Source organism: Fundulus heteroclitus, chromosome 20, assembly GCF_011125445.2.
Source record: "Fundulus heteroclitus isolate FHET01 chromosome 20, MU-UCD_Fhet_4.1, whole genome shotgun sequence".
Taxonomy (NCBI): domain Eukaryota; kingdom Metazoa; phylum Chordata; class Actinopteri; order Cyprinodontiformes; family Fundulidae; genus Fundulus; species Fundulus heteroclitus.
The window spans coordinates 5,590,253-5,607,574 of record NC_046380.1 but is presented as its reverse complement, the minus strand read 5'-3'; the positions used below and the strand labels follow the sequence as shown (position 1 = coordinate 5,607,574).

At 39.0% G+C, this 17,322-nt stretch overlaps 1 protein-coding gene across 1 annotated transcript in view; it reads right to left on the bottom strand.

Annotated features, from left to right (window-relative positions):
- chd6 (chromodomain helicase DNA binding protein 6) overlaps window positions 1-17,322 on the bottom strand; it is a 104,862-nt gene that overhangs the window by 45,962 nt on the left and 41,578 nt on the right. Inside the window, exons 6-21 of the mRNA XM_036152011.1 lie at window positions 15,683-15,832; window positions 13,935-14,000; window positions 13,689-13,747; window positions 12,466-12,583; window positions 11,069-11,155; window positions 10,853-10,990; window positions 8,777-8,898; window positions 8,446-8,689; window positions 8,176-8,352; window positions 6,774-6,917; window positions 6,588-6,686; window positions 5,413-5,569; window positions 5,041-5,251; window positions 4,015-4,210; window positions 2,190-2,354; window positions 65-244 (exon numbers count right to left, since the gene is read on the bottom strand). Of these exons, the coding sequence (XP_036007904.1) occupies window positions 65-244; window positions 2,190-2,354; window positions 4,015-4,210; window positions 5,041-5,251; window positions 5,413-5,569; window positions 6,588-6,686; window positions 6,774-6,917; window positions 8,176-8,352; window positions 8,446-8,689; window positions 8,777-8,898; window positions 10,853-10,990; window positions 11,069-11,155; window positions 12,466-12,583; window positions 13,689-13,747; window positions 13,935-14,000; window positions 15,683-15,832 (2,313 nt within the window). The remainder of the gene's footprint in view (window positions 1-64; window positions 245-2,189; window positions 2,355-4,014; window positions 4,211-5,040; window positions 5,252-5,412; window positions 5,570-6,587; window positions 6,687-6,773; window positions 6,918-8,175; window positions 8,353-8,445; window positions 8,690-8,776; window positions 8,899-10,852; window positions 10,991-11,068; window positions 11,156-12,465; window positions 12,584-13,688; window positions 13,748-13,934; window positions 14,001-15,682; window positions 15,833-17,322) is intronic.

Sequence of the window (17,322 nt, the reverse complement as noted above, 5' to 3'; positions counted from 1 at the left end):
GCCGGTTTTATTTCTAAAAAAAGAAGCAGAATCCGTCTGGCAGGAAACATTTAGAGCTGGAGACCTTTGCAAACGTGGAGCCTTTCCCTTCGGACTGGATGGTGATGGTCTGGGTTCGCCTCTGAAGGATCTGGTCGATGTCCTCCTCGCAGAACTTGGAGCCCTCGTCCTCTTCGTCCATCAGCGCGCCGTACGCTCCTTTTTTCAACAAGTCCTCCACTTCCAGCTTGGAGAGCTGCTGCACCTGCGGGCGGCACACAGACACAGGGCAGACTCTTAAAGTCTAAGTCGCACGTAAAATGTATTTTAACGCAGACCCATTCAAATAGTCACCAGAGTAAACAAATGTATATTATATGTGAATTATGTGCGCCGTTTGGAAGTAATTTCGATAAAACTTGCTGTATAAGCGAAAGAGCCCAAACATTCCTCAATCGGGCTATTTGAGAAAGTGACGTGACAAACAGAACTAGTACCGTGCATCCAGCTGCTAACACTACGACTTTCGCTACCGATTTAATAAATTTAATTAACTCTTACTCTACGTACAAAAAAATTTGCCGCACCCAAAACAGGTGACCACATTGGTCATATGTTTATTAGTAATTGAATATAATCTCTATGTACATATATATATATATTTACACTGTCGCTTTACGGAATGGCACAAGCAGTTGCGTTCCGGTTGCTATGGGAACGGACCTCCGCTCGCTCTCAGATCCAATTTGGGAGAAAACATGGAAAGCTGCTGTGTCTAAATCTCCTTTTATTTCACCTGTCTTTCAGGTCAGTAATGGGTAAACTGTCCATCTTTACATGTCTGTTTGATAACTGATTGTAGTGTTGTTTATAATCTAACAATAAAAGTATAAATAGAAAGTTTGCCGTTGATCAAGGCAGCTAGCTGAGGTAGGCTACTGTAAACCGTTAGCCAGTAGAATAACGGTTTAACTGGAATAACAGTACTGCAGACGGTTAGCTGCCGTCTCTTGGTTCATTTTCAGGATATTTAAATTTTTTATTACAGTGCCATATTTGGGACCTGTAACAAAAATGTATAAAAAAAATTCTGATACATCAAACTTCACCTCAAGCATCGGCGACTCCGATACCGAATATATATACGAAGAAACGGAGTTTGAACAAGGTGAACCTGAGGAGACTATAGCTAACGTTGCTAAGACATAGAGCCCAAGCTCCACTGTAAGTACCCCTCAAAATCCTCGCTCGTGAAGTGTGAATTGCATAAAACACTTTTGTCACTGCCGGCAATCCAGTCCTTTCGCGTTTCTTTTACGAATTTATTCCATTTCTTTCGGACCTTTTGATCCACCGGCCAAGTATGTAGCGCTACTTTCTGGCCTGCACTAGACCGCGGTGAAGTTGGCTTGACATTGGACATTCAAGCTCCGCGGCGTCAGCGGAGCACTCTTGAGAAACAAAAATCAAATCAGATTTGTTGACCGCGTATGGGAGAAGGGAGCAGCTGAGAGACGCTAGCCGAAATCAGAGTCCTTCAACCGGATCAACCGTGAGCTAGATCCCGCTGACTCCGCGGAGCTTGAATGTCCAATGTCAAACCAACTTCACCGCGGTCTGCACTACAGCCACCAACTATGCACCTAGAAGACATTTTATCGTGGACTTAGTTTGGCGATTTTTTTTAAAAGCACTTGCTCAAAAAAAAAGAGGAAAAAAAGGGAAAAAAAAGAAATGAAAAAAAAGGGAAAAAAAGGAAAAAAGAGAAAAAAAAGAAAAAAAAGGAAGAAAAAAAAAAGCACTTGCTCAAAGTAGACGTGGTCAGCAGACTTGGTGTGTGAAAGAAGATACTGGAAAACATCCATATATCCTTGTTCGCCGTACCGGTTGTACAACGTAAACAATGTGTGTTTCTATGCAAGTTCGATTTGCACGTTCTCTGTGTTCTTGAACTGACGTCACACGTCGGAAATGGCCGATCGTAAACGGAGGCAGCACTCAAACGCGAAATACCATAATCGGTGTAAAAAATATGCGATATCTCATATTTAAACTTAATTTGAACACTTTTGATACATGAATATTCAAAGTTTACCTTGTTCTGGAAGTTATTCAACGGTTTTCAGGATATTTTTTCGGTACAAGACTTAGACTTTAAGCTCGAGCTATGATCCGTGCGGGTGTTTCCTGAAACCGCGGCCCATCCTTACCCCGTTGAGGCTTCCTTTGCGGTTTATGTCCTGGAGGACGGCTTTGTCCAGGCCCAGCTTCAGGCTGGCCTTATCAAACATCTCCCTCTCGTACGAGTTCCTGGTGATCAGCCTGTAGACTTTCACCGCTTTGCTCTGGCCGATCCGATGGCAGCGCGCCTGAGCCTGGGTCAGGGAGACATTGGTGCCAAGTCCAAAACTTTGAAGAACTTTTTGAAAAAAAGTTTCAAATAGACCTCAAGTCAAAGCAAATCTGCAATTTTATTCACGTTTTCTGACAGGAGGACCATAAAGTTGGGGAACCTGGTTAAAAGTGGCTTTAAAATCTTATTAAAAAAGCATTTAAATTACAAAATGTTCTTTAAAAACCAACAAAAACATGAACTCATTTACTATGATAAAATATAACTTGGCAATAAGTTAGATTTTTGTATTTTTTGAGCTTACTGGATAGAAACAGGCCTAAAAAAGTCACAGATATTGAAAATAAACATGTATTAAATTAGATGAAAAAAGAAATGACAACAGAAATGGGGTGAAAAACTGACAAATAATATGCATTATTTAATTAAGATACCCAATTAACCTCTTAAGCCAAGCAGCCTTAAGTACTGGGGGAGGAATTGAACCTTAATTTCTTTTAGTTTAATTACTGTAAATTTCCTAATTTGGTATCTAGATTACCTAAGATTAAACCAAAAATATTTAGTTTGCAATTGCTAAATAAAGAGTGATTAGATTTAAGTATGTTAAATCTAAATGCTGGTCTTAAGAGGTTAAAAACTCAGCTGGATAAACAAAACGCGGTGTACTTAAATAAAGTTTGACAAACTAACACCTGACTTCCTGCTAACTCCTGTTTTTGTCCTCTAAGACATTTCCAGTGTCATACATTAATTTGCCAATGGAATAAGATTTTTGCACTTAAAATAAGAACAACTCATCTCCATCATCTTATTTTAAGTGTAGTATATATAATCTTATTTTAGGGGTAAAAGTACTCATTCCATTGGCAAATAATCTTATTTACCTGCTAAAATCAAGGGCTAATACATTCATTTCAAGACAATTTTACTTATTTTTAATTCTCTTTTTGCAGTGCATATTCTGCCGCTCCGCGTTAAAATTAAAGGCTTAATTTCTCTGTAAGTGACACAGGAGATGCACAGGGTAGACGGAGATTTCGCTTCACCCTTCAACGCATGAATTTCATCTGCTGCCGTACCCAACTTTCATTTTAAATTAAACCAGTAGCGACTGTCAGCAAAGCCGAAGCCGCCTTTCGAATGTCTCTCCCGGCCTGCAGATTATAATTTTTTATATTATTATTTTTTATATAATAATAATAATAATAATAATTATATTATTTTTATGATTATTGTTATGATTTTCTATGATTATTTTTATTAATATTATTATTTGTATTATTTATATTTAATTTTTTTATATATTATTATTATTATTTATATTTTATTTTTTTATATTATTATTATTTATATTTAAAAAAAATTATATTATTATTTATATTTAAATTTTTTAATATTATTATTATTTATATTTTAAAAAAATTATATTATTATTATTATTTATATATATATTTTTTTATATTATTATTATTTATATTTAAATTTCTTTATATTATTATTATTATTTATTTTTATAATTTTTTATATTATTATGTTCTATATTTTTATTTTTTATATTTTTATTTATTTTTATATTATTATTTATTTTTGTTATTTTTATTAATGTTTAATGATTATTTTTATGATGGTTATTATTATTTCTTTTATTATTATATCCTGGGCTGACCCGTCCGACCCACCTGCAGGTCGTTCTGCGGGTTCCAGTCCGAGTCAAAGATGATGCAGGTGTCGGCGGCCGTCAGATTGATCCCCAGCCCTCCCGCTCTGGTGCAGAGCAGGAACACGAAGCGGTCCGAGTCGGGCTTACAGAAACGGTCGATGGCCGCCTGCCGCAGGTTCCCTCTCACTCGGCCGTCGATGCGTTCGTACGTGTAGCTGCAGACAGAAAACGAACAGAAGTGAAGCGCAGATTTGAACAGATCGGCGTTGATCCTGGCGCTTTTGTGCACCGCATAGCTGAAACGGGCGACGCCCCCAGAAGTTCTGCACATGTCAACATGTTGCAACCGCAACGTTTGGTGCACTTTTTGCTGGATAGAGAAAACTCAAAGCAGAGTGGAAGGAAAGCAATGCACGTATTTTACAGACGACACCTCAAAAGTGTTGCCGGCATTTTACTCGTTTACTCTAAAACCCCGAAATGAAAATAATCACATTATGAACGCAGCTGGTCAGGTAAAGCCTTTGTGGCTCGGTGATCCAATCAGGGAGGCATTTAAAACCAGATTAGGCCATAAAAAACATTATTCCAGGCTGAACTGGCAGACTTTTCATTTTATATTAGTCTGTAATATAAAAGGTCATTAAGGCCCAGTGGGTGGAGGCAGATAAGCGTTCACACTGAGCCTGGTTCTGGTTCTGCTGGAGGTTCTCCTCCCTGTTAAAGGGGAGTTTTCCTCTCCACTGTCGCTTCATGCATGCTCAGTATGAGGGATTGCTGCAAAGCCATCAATAATGCAGACGACTGTCCACTGTGGCTCTACGCTCTTTCAGGAGGAGTGAATGCTGCTTGGAGAGACTTGATGCAACCTGCTGGGTTTCCTTAGAGAGGAAACTTTCTCACCAACCTGGAGGATCTGATGGAGTCTGACTTTGGAAAGAGCCTTGAGATGAGATGTGTTGTTAATTGGTGCTATATAAATAAAACTGAATTAAAAGGTTGAGGCCAGTTTTGAGGCTGTAACCTGTGGTTGCTTCCTGCTCACCGTCTCTGGATGAGGTAGTCCTCCAGAATATCCAGGCAGCGGACCATCTGGGAGAAGATCAGCACCTTGTGGCCCCCCGACAGCAGCTTGGGCAGCAGCTTGTCGATCAGAACCAGCTTCCCGGCCGCCTGGATCATGGCCTGCAGCTGGAAGTCCGGCAAGTCTGGACTGTAGCTTTTCCGGAAGCTTTCCAGAATCTTTTCCTCGGCTCCTGCAAGAGAAAACAGAAGCGGGTGGAAGGTCTTTTTTTTTTTTTTTATATCAACGTAGTTTTGAATCTCTCCGCCCCAGAAATCAACAACACTTAAATAAATAAACGACTCAAATGACGCTTTGACCACCAATAATCCTAACGCTAAGAACCGGACGCACCTGTGATCAGGTAGGGGTGGTTGCAGCACTTGCGGAGCTCCATCATGGTGTTGATGAGGTTCGGCATGTTGTGTTGGTTTGCTCCTTTAGAGAGGAAGGAGAAGTTCTTCTCCAAGATGGCCCGATAGTATTTCTTCTGAATGTTTGTCAGCTCCACCTGGACAAAAAAACAAAAAACAAAAGAAAAACTCTAAAGCCACTATACCGCTAAGGAGAAGTCCTTCAAACATTATTAGAAGCTTCCAAAAAGAAGTTAAAAAACAAAAACAACTGGACTTATTGCCCAAAGCAATATAATATATAAAGCTTGGAACTCCACATTACTCCAGACGTTTGAATTGAAAAAGCTTTCTGGATGGGAAGCGAAACATCTTCAGACTTCATAAAAAAAGTCCAGTTGTTTTTTTGGGTTTTTTTTAACTTTTTTGACCTGGATGACTGAGAATCTTCACCAGTATTATTAGAGGCTACAGGGGGAGTGGTGGCAGAGCGCTTAGAGCAGGGTTAAATTAAACTCTTCTGCACTCTGCCACCAAACTGGTGATGGGGTGATTTGGGGTCTTTCCACAGGGAACCGATTAGGACTGGGTATCATCTAGGATGAGCCGATTCGATACTACGATTCTCAATATATAACTCAGCTTGATTTGATTTGACTCCAATATTGATATTTGTTAGTTTCAAATTAATGCTCAAAAGTCATTCAATCAACAAAACCAGCCAAATATTATGTTTGTCAGAGTTCACCTTAAATCTATGTAAAATAAACACATTTTTCATGCTTTGTCATAGATAGTCATTTTTAAATCTATATAAATACAAATGTGAATAAACAGGAGGAATAATGTAATAAAATTGAATTTTAGATGCAGCTCCCTGGTGGATTGTGTTTCTTTTTAGTACAGGCTCGTGGGGCCCCATGTTGGTGACCCCTGATCTAAAAGGATGCAGCATAGTAGCTCTGGAGGGCTACTATCATGCGGCGAGGAATAATCAAAGCTCTTCTCTCTGCGTGCTCCAACCTTGCGAAATGTTACTGAAGACTAATAGACGAGTAGGGCAGCAGGGGTGTGAAAAGTTTTGGGTCACAGGAGTCAAAGAGGTGATATCCTACAACTTTGAAAATACGCAAGACATTCAGACGGGTTTTCACCAGACGGCGACGACATGCAGACCTCGATGATGGTTTCCTCTTTGGGCGCCAGATTTTTCTCCACGTCGTCCTTCAGCCTCCTCAGCATCATGGGTTTTAAAATGGACTGAAGCTTCTTCACCTGGCGGGGCGAGCAGAGAGGAAATCATGTCGCGTAAACTCGGTAAATTCGTCTGCCGCCCGTCCGGCCCGGAGCGACCCGGCTCACCTGCTCGTCGGTCTTCAGGTCTCCGAACTCCTCCAGGAAGGACGTCTCCGAGGGAAACTGCTGCGGCTCCAGGAAGTTCAGCAGGCTGAAGAGCTCCTCCACAGAGTTCTGCAGAGGGGTGCCGGTCAGGAGAACCTTGTGTTCCTGCGAGGAAGTGGACCGCAACATATTTTAGTGCACGCCCAGCTGGGAACAAAGCCAGGAATAATTTAAAACTTATCGTTTTCCTGTTTTTCTTTATTATTATTATTCCTTACGTTTTTGTGCGTCTAAGTACTCCCGCATACTTCAATTGATTTCAACAATTTTCGTACCAAAACGTTCGGCTCGTTCTCGACATATCTCATGGTTATGGTACCTTTTATACTTTTTGAAGTATTTGTACTTTTTGTGCGTTTTTTGCTCCCATTGAAATGAATGCAAAATCCTTCAAATTCTTAAAATTGTTCATATTCCTTCAAATTCTTCTTATTGTTCAAGTTATTCAAGTTGTTAAAATTCTTCAAATTTTTCAAATTCATTAAATATTTCAAATTCTCTGAATTCCTTCAAATTCTTCTGATACAACTGATATTACTACTATTACTACTACAACCGATACTACTACTGATACTGATACTACTAATACTACTAGTAGTACTACTGATACTACTACTACTACAAATTCCTTCAAATTCTTCAAATTTTTCATATTCCTTCAAATTCTTTCAAATTCTTCTTATTGTTAAAATTTTTCTAATTCTTCAAATTCCTTGAATTCCTTCAAATTCTTCTGATACAACTGATATTACTACTATTACTACTACAACCGATACTACTACTCCTACTAATACTGATACTACTACTACTACTCCTACTAATAGATACTACTAATACTGATACTACTCCTACTACTACTGATACTACTACTATTACTACTACTACTACAAATTCCTTCAAATTCTTCAAATTCCTTCAAATTTTTTAAAAACTGATACTACTACTCCTACTAATACTGATACTACTACTGATACTGATACTACTAATACTACTAGTAGTACTACTGATACTACTACTACTACAAATTCCTTCAAATTTTTTAAAAACTGATACTACTACTCCTACTAATACTGATACTACTACTCCTACTAATACTGATACTACTACTCCTACTAATACTGATACTACTACTCCTACTAATACTGATACTACTCCTACTACTACTACAAATTACTTCAAATTGTTAAAATTCTTCAAAATGTTTCAAATTCTTCAATGTTTTTCAGCTATTTCTTCTCTTCTGCATGGATCTTCTGCATCTTCTCCTCAAATCAGTCTGCAGATTAGCATTCTCACTCGCTGTTACGCAGGAACAGCTTTTTCTAGTTTATTTTTTATTTTATTTTCTTTTGCACGCACGGACCAGGTTCATGAGCTTGAGTCCCTCCAGCAGCTTGCAGTTCCTGTTCTTCAGTCGGTGGGCCTCGTCGATCACCACGCAGCGCCACTGCAGCTTCTTCAGCTCGGGGCAGTCGGCCATGATCATCTCAAAGGTGGTGATCAAGCCGTGAAACTTCAGCCCGCCTGAGACCGTGTTACCCTGCAGCGTGGGGGTGGGGGGGAGAAAGAGGTGAGGCGGGCTACAGACACGACGAGCAGCCCGGGGGTTGTTGCAGAAAGGCAGCAGGGTTACCTGCGCGTCCCTGTAGAACATCTCGTACTGCAGGATCATCTGGCGGCTGATCTGCGAGCCGTGGTACACGATGACGTTCATGTGCGTCCACGTGCGGAACTCCCGCTCCCAGTTGGTGATGGTGGACAGCGGCGCGATGATGAGGAACGGCCCGCGGATGCCCAGGTTGAAGATCTCGTACAGGAAGGTGATGGACTGGATGGTCTTCCCCAGGCCCATCTCGTCTGCCAGGATGCAGTTTTTCCTGACGGAGAACACGGGAAGAAGGCGGGAGGTTAGATCCGGGAAAACAGGAAGTAACTTCGCTCTCTGTGCAGAAACAGGGACTCACCTGTTGTACCAGTTGAACATCAGCCAGTTCATGCCCTCCAGCTGGTATTCTCTGAGCTGGTTCCCATTACGGTAATCTCTGGAGCGATCCAACTTCTGCCATTTTTCCGGAGGCGGACGCTCCTGCAAAAAAAAAAAAAAAAAAAAAAAAAAAAAGTTTTTAAAAATATGCACTTAATCTTCTTTCCAGGTCCAGAAATAAGCAAAATGACAAGAAATCCAACAGGACAATCAAATAATCAAACTATTTAAAAACAAAAATCATAAAATGTATTTATGTGATAATAAATAAGCATTTAACTAAGTAAAGAAACAACTTTCTGCCATTTTTCTGGAGGCGGACGCTTCTGCAAAAAATAAATAAATAAATAAAATAAAAAATATGCACCTTATCTTCTTTCCAGGTCCAGAAATTAGTACAACTTCAGCAAAATAACAAGAAATCCAGCAGGACCATCAAATAATCATATTATTTAAAAACAAAAATCATAAAATGTATTTATGTGACATTAATAAGCTTTTAACTAAGTAAAGAAACAACTTCCTGCCATTTTTCTGGAGGCGGACGCTCCTGCAAAAAAATAAAAAAAATAAAATAAAAAATGCACTTCATGTTCTTTCCAGGTCTAGAAATTAGCAAAATAACAAGAAATCCAGCAGGACCATCAAATAATCAAACTATTTAAAAACAAAAATCATAAAATTTATTTATGTGACAATAAATAAGCATTTAACCAAGTAAATAAACAACTTTCTGCCATTTTTCTGGAGGCAGATGCTCCTGCAAAAAAACCATAAATGCACTTTATCTTCTTTCCAGGTCCAGAAATTAGTACAACTTCAGCAAAATAACAAGAAATCCAGCAGGACCATCAAATAATCAGATTATTTAAAAACAAAAATCATAAAATGTATTTATGTGACAATAAATAAGTATTTAACCAAGTAAAGAAACAACTTTCTGCCATTTTTCTGGAGGCAGATGCTCCTGCAAAAAAACACAAATGCACTTAATCTTCTTTCCAGGTCCAGAAATGAGCAAAATAACAAGAAATTCAGCAGGACAATCAAATAATCAAACTATTTAAAAACAAAAATCATAAAATGTATTTATGTGACAATAAATATGCATTTAGCTAACTAATTAACCAATTTATGAGATTATCATGTTTTATAATTCACTCAACTACTATTTTTAGCAGTTTTTATTCATTTTTGGTAGCTACCATTTATCAATTTATTGGTTTTACTTGATCAATTATTTATTTTTATCCTTTGCTAAGGAATGATTAAGTTGAAGTTTTTATACGTAATTTCCAATGCACAGTTTAGTTATTTGTTCATTTAATGTTTTCTTTGATTTACATTAAGATTTTTGATTTATCGGTTTTATTAGAACAAAAAAGTAGATCCTGATATTTTTAGTCTGAATGCCTAAAACATTGTGTCAATGTATCTTAAAGTAATTATAAAAAAGGATCAAAGTCTCACAGGCACATTTTTTAACAAACAGCTGTAGACAAATATGAGAAACAGCTGAAAAATAACTTACATTACTTTTACAAAATTTATTTCTTTACCCAACAATTAATTTTAGCAGTTTAACAGCTTCTCCCTTACTTTATATCACTCGTTGTTTAATTATTCTCACAAAAATCCCTGGACTAGATTTGACTTCCAGCTGTGAACGTCCCTTAAATGTTTTTTGGGAAACAAGCGCTCTGGTTTAAAGCAAAAAAAAAAAAAAAAAAAAAAACAGAGAATAAATTAAGTGTTTTGGGGAATTAATAGACTTCTCCGCTATCAAAACTAAATATTTAAGTTTAGCTAGACTGGTGAATCACTGAAAACTAAATTTTATACTTCACTGTGGAGCTAGCAGGTTTCTAAGAACATTTAAACGACTTATTTAGATTTCAGGGACCACATCTGGGAACTTAGAGAAAGGAGAACAATAATAAAGAGACGTTTGCTGACGTTCTTTGCTCTCTTGCAGCAGATAAGCCTCTGTTCTAAAGTCTTAGAATATAAACGAGTCCATCAGACGTCTGAGGGTGGAAACATATGTCCCACTCACCATGTGTCTGAGGCCTGGCGGCAGCTTCTGGATCTCCTCGAACTCCTTGATCTTCTCCGGGTCCAGGTCCTCCTGCAGCTCCCAGGTGGCCTCCTCGTACGACAGACTGCACCACTTCACCAGGTAGTGGGTCACCTCCTGCACAAACACAAACAGGAAGTGCATGGGCGGCGCTGACCCCCTTCAGGAGCTAAACGCGGCGTTGGTGGGACGTACCTCCCCCGTCTCCGTGTCCGTTGTGACGGCCACTTCCAGGATGCGGTCCGCCTCCACGTAGTCCGGGTTGAACAAGTCTTCATCGGGCTGAGGGGGGAGAGAAGGAGAATAAAAGGACAGTTTGTGACGACGGCGCCATCCAAAGAGACGCTCTGGAAGCTAAAGTTGTTCGTTTGAGCTAAACGTTTTTAGATTACTTTAGGGCTGCTGCTATTGATTATTTTGGTAATCGATTAGTTTTTGATTAATCTAAAAAGAGACCAAATTAGTAAATACCTCAATAAACAAGCATTTTGAACATTTATTAGCTAAAACATGATGATAAAAATAAATTCAATGCTCCCAACATGGGAATGTAATTAGCGCAGCTACTAACAACTATTTTGGTAATCAGCTTTTTTTTCTTTTTTTTTTTTTGGATTAATTAATCTAAAAAGAGAGTAACTTAGTAAATTAACATACCTTAAAAAAACAAGCGTTTTAAACCAAATTCAATGCTCTGCTCACAACAATGCAATGTAATTATTAGTATGGGAAAATTATTTATACATACATACATACATACACACACACGCATACATACACACACATATATATATATACACATACATACATATAAACACACACACACATATATATACATACACATATATATACATATACACACACACGCATACATACACACACACATATACATATATATATATATATATATATATATATATATATATATATATATATATATATATATATATATATATATATATATATATATATATATATACACACACACACACACATGTTTGGCAAAACAGTAGACAATAAGAAATGGGCTACAACTAAATTATTTTGTTAATTGGATTTTTTGATCAACTAACTAATAATTAGGTAGCAAATGTTGCTTCATAGGAGATTTTTGTTAAATGCAATATATAATATATATATATATATATATATATATATATATATATATACACACATATATATATATATATATAGTACAGTTCTGGCCTAATTAATGCTCCTAGTGGGTTTTTTCTTTCAGCAAATGGCCCGTTTTAGAGTCTGTAAGCTCTAGATATTCAATTAATAAATGAGTTGACGATCATTTCCAACATCCTCTTTGCATGAAGTGGGAGTTCACACCCGGAGACCAGAGAAAATAAGAACGGTTCTGATCAATCAGGTGGACCAGAACCGTGGAGCTCTGTAAACCAGTTAAGAGAAGGAGTTGAGATGTTGACAACCCATCCTGCAGCAGATTCAGCGCAGGCTGATGTTCCTGCAGGTTCTACCTGGTGGTTCCAGCATGTTCAGACCTGTAACTCTGACCCAGCGCCTTTTAAATCATCAGCCACATCGCTTCACCTGCTGCACGCGTCAGGTGAAGGTCTTACCTCAGTGAACAGGTGCTTCATCTGAGCCTGTTTGGTCCTGAAACGCTTGATCTTCTGGTGGATTCTGGGATCCTTCTCCAGCTCCTCCAAAGTGGCCCATTTGCAGTGCAGGTAGGAACTGAAAGAGCGGAAACAACTCATAAAGCACGCATTTATTCCCGCATGTAAGACGTAACATTTCACTATTGGGTGAAAATGTCTCGGTTTTTCACCCAGTAGTGCAGACAGGCCTCTACTTTAAATCATGCAGGAAGAAGAAGGAAGACTTGGTATCGATTTGTTAGACCATCCAACCTTCTAGCAGATGTTTGGTTGCAGGATAAACAGTAACGTTGTAATATTACAGTTTATTGTTAAAAAAGTAAATCCTGCGTTTAGTAAATCCTGAATATGCAATAAAGACAAACGTCTTAAGTTTAAATGCAAACTATAGCTTAGAAGTTTTTTTCTAATAAAAAAATGTTAAAATAGATTTGACCAAACTGTAAGAAAAGAGACAAAAAAACGTCTGATATCATGACTAGATTGGAAATGCAGCAGCAGTTGTAACTTTAGCTACATTTATTCACATCATTTATTCCAATGGAGTGTTTGTCTGTGGCCACATCTATCACGTGACTTTTATTACTGAAAAAAAAGACTAAAAAATGTATTTCTTTGTAAAATCAAGGCTAAAAGAATTTGCAAACGTTATTTTAATGAGGCAAATTTGCAGCAAACATTAGATCTACAATGATTTAAAAATCCATTCCGACTAAATCTGACTATTTCATTTGTTTATTTCAAATAATACCGTATTCTTTGGACCATAATGCGCACCGGATTATAAGGCGCTTTAAATATTCCTCCCAAATGTGTAATATCACTCCTCGACGTCCACAGCTCTCTATCCGTCTGAAAATTTAAGGATTTTAATAGATTTTTCTGACGTAATGATTTTGGCCCATGTGACCGAAGGTTTGGACCCAGAAGTTGCTAGTTTTATAATCATCATGACCTGGAAAAGAACAGCTCAATTAAAACAACTGAAAGGTTGAGACTAAAGATAACAGCGTTTCGTTTTATAAGCGGTAAATAAACTCAGCAGGAGGAGACAAACAGACCAGAAAGACTCAAGTTAAGCTGCAGCTGGTGAAATAAAAAGTTTTCCAGGATATTTATCTTTAATACTGAAGAAAATCAAAAGCTTGAGTGTGTGAAGAAATGTGCATGAAGACACTCACAAGTTTCTGTATTTGACATAAAACTCTTCGGCATCCTCCGTTTGGTCCTCTGATGACGTCTAAAGAGAGACAGGAGACAAGATCAAATGGACACGTTTAGGAATATCTAACAACATTTATTAATTTACAGCATCTAAAATCTTACCAGTGTGCTTTACAGCTAAAGTTAAACAAACAAGATCAAAAGCAATTCAAAACCCAGATGCATTTAGGATTTAAAGTAAATAGAGATTTTCTCTTTTTTACCTCTTTCTTCGGTTTTCTGACAGCCAGGATTTTCTCGATGATGTTGGCCTCGTCCTCGGGAGGTTCCTGAGATACAGAAACAGAGGAGCTGCCGTCATCTCAGAAAATCTATCTTCATATGTCAGCGAGATAACAAGAACATGTGTCTAAATGAGGCAGAACGACAACATACAGGATGAAAACTAGACCTGGAAACTCCCAGAAGGGCGTAAACAAACATACATACATGTCCTACAGGCGCTCATCCTTTCAGGGCGCGGAGTACGACCATAAAGGCCAATTTAGAGAGACTAATTAACAAAACATGCATATTTATGAACGGTGGGAGGAAGCCAGAGTACCCTGAAAGAACCCTTGAATTCACAGGGAGAACATGCAAAGCTCCACCAGGCAGCCCGGTAAACAATCAGCAGCACTAGCACCTAAACACGGGAGAAAACCTTTTTTTGTCCTGGTTTAGGTGTTTGTCTCCTTTTTTCACTTCAGGAATATCGCCAAAATTATTAACATTCTGTCCAGGAGTGATGCTGAAAAACTAGTCCATGCATTTGTTACTTCAAGGCTGGACTATTGTAATTCTTTACTATCAGGAAGTCCACAAAATGCAGTTCAAAGCCTTCAGCTGATCCAAAATGCTGCAGCAAGAGTTCTGATGAAAATCAACAAGAGGGATCATATTTCTCCAATTTTAGCTTCCCTTCATTAGTTTCCTGTTAAATCAAGAATAGAATTTAAAATTCTTTTAACGTATAAAGCCCTTAATAATCAAGCTCCATCATATATCAGAGCTCTGATTACCCCGTATGTTCCTAACAGAGCACTTCGCTCTCAGACTGCAGGTCTGCTGGTGGTTCCTAGAGTCTCTAAAAGTAGAATGGGAGGCAGATCCTTTAGCTATCAGGCTCCTCTCCTGTGGAACCAACTCCCAGTTTTGGTCCGTGAGGCAGACACCCCGTCTACTTTTAAGACTAATCTTAAAACTTTCCTTTTTAAAAGCTTATAGTTAGAGTGGCTCATGTTACCCTGAGCTACCTCTATAGTTATGCTGCTATAGGCTTAGGCTGCTGGAGGACATCAGGGTCTATTTCTCTCACTCTGCTGAGTTCTCCTACTGCTCTCCAATCTGCGTTGCTTGTTGTTATTTCATCTTTTAACTTTTTGTTCTCTGTCATTTTTCTCTTCATAGAAGGTTCACCTGGTCTGGAGTTCTGTTAGCTGTGACATCATCAGGGGAGGCAGATCATCCGCTATTACCATCTAACATAGAAAGTACTCCTGGGTCAATGTGAGCTTCTGTGCTTTCTGTGTCTCTGCTCTGTCTTCTCTAAGCCCCAGTGGGTGGAGGCAGATGAGCGTTCACACTGAGCCTGGTTCTGGTTCTGCTGGAGGTTCTCCTCCCTGCTAAAGGGGAGTTTTCCTCTCCACTGTCGCTTCATGCATGCTCAGTATGAGGGATTGCTGCAAAGCCATCAACAATGCAGACGACTGTCCACTGTGGCTCTACGCTCTTTCAGGAGGAGTGAATGCTGCTTGGAGAGACTTGATGCAACCTGCTGGGTTTCCTTAGAGAGGAAACTTTCTCACCAACCTGGAGGATCTGATGGAGTCTGACTTTGGAAAGAGACTTGAGATGACATGTTTTGAAATGGCGCTATATAAATAGGACTGAATTGAATTAAAACTGAACAAAACATGTTTTCCCCAAACAGATTTTGCAGAGACAGCAAAGGTTCTTTGTCCACACTTACTTCGGCCTGCCACGCCAGGGCGGTGGCGTTGAGCGCCGAGATGCGTCCAGCTCCCAGAACTGCGATCGTCTCGCCGTCGTCGTCCACCACCTTAAAGTCCAAGTCTTCGTTGTACTTCCTTCTTTTGACTTGTCGTCCTGAACGCCGCTTCTGCAGAACGGGAGGGAAAGGTGGTTCAATCACAGAGTCCAGAGAGACGAGGAGGAAACAAGAGGACAGTTCTGGAAAAACTGAGGCTGGAAAAAGAAAAGCAATGTGAGACAAAGCAAGGTGCATAAAAATGAAATGTATTTTAGTTAGGACATCCGATGCCCCAAGTCTACGTCAAGTTTTGAGTCTTTAATGACTGGAACATACATTTTCTCATCAGGTCCACAACATGTAGGTCATCTCTAACCCTGCATCACTGTTAGTAATGAATCCATACTTGTATTGTTTGTCTCTTGGCTTAAATTACCAAATGAACACTTAATAATTATCTTTCAACTAATCGACTAATCTTCCTAAACAGGTCTCAGGTCCTGGTCGACTTTAAATTCTTTTATTTTTGCCACTAAGGTGCAACTAATGTTGAAGTATCATACTTGAGGGGCTATTCTCTGGTAGAAACAACACATTTTTTACGAATTAATACAAATTCTACACAGGAATATCTTTCAATCAAAGCAAAGGTTCAGATGTTTCCATTTAATTAAGCTTGTTTTGCTATAGTTTTTGGTTATGAGCTTGTAGCGTTAGCTTGTAGCGTTAGCTTGTCACTAGCATGTGTCCTACAACATTTTGTTCCTTTACTGTCCGTCTGCCTCACAGGCAAAGTTCCTCTCAACAACGTTTTAGTGTTTGACTTGTCGGCTAAGATGGGACGCATTTGTCTTTTTCGCTGGATGTACTCGCCATTTTAACAGAGTTTAAAAGCTGGTTTTTGTTTTGGTCAGGTGAGCAGCTCACCGTTTTTGCCGCCCAAAGAAATGCCGACATTTTGGGCAGATGCGAATGGCTAGATTCCATATAGTCCATATAGTATGGATTTTATCACAAATAAGTACCTGAAATAATAATTTTCTTAGTATCAGTCAGTGTTGTAGTACTCGAGTCCGAGTCATTAGCTAAATTTAGAGACTCGTGACTTGACTTGGACTTGAGCACTGATGACTCGAACTTGGACTCGGACTCCTACATTCAGATCATTCTGACTCGGAAATCGAGAAAAAGACTCAACTTTTTTTTATATCATTAGGCTATAATTTTAATATGTCATTAGAATATTATTTGGTGTATGATTTTAATATCTAAATGTCGTACCGCGCACGTGACGTCACCATCTCATGAGCAACGCCCCTTGCCGCTAAGGTTGGGCAAACAGTGTGAGAGCGCACGTAGCAACCAGCCATTACACATGCAACAGATACGATATGACCGACTTTTCCGCTGTTAAACTTTCACAAGAGGATGTCCAGGCGCCTATTTTACTGGTAGCACTGTGGAACAACATACCAACGTTCAGCTCAAACGATGGCTTGAGTGTCGAGGGCTCGGAAAGACTGGCCAAGTTGATAGGAAGGTAAGTCGTTGTTTTTCTCCTGCTCGGCGTTCATGGCGTCATCGGCCGTTTTTTTTCTGTTTGTTGTCACCGTCCAGGA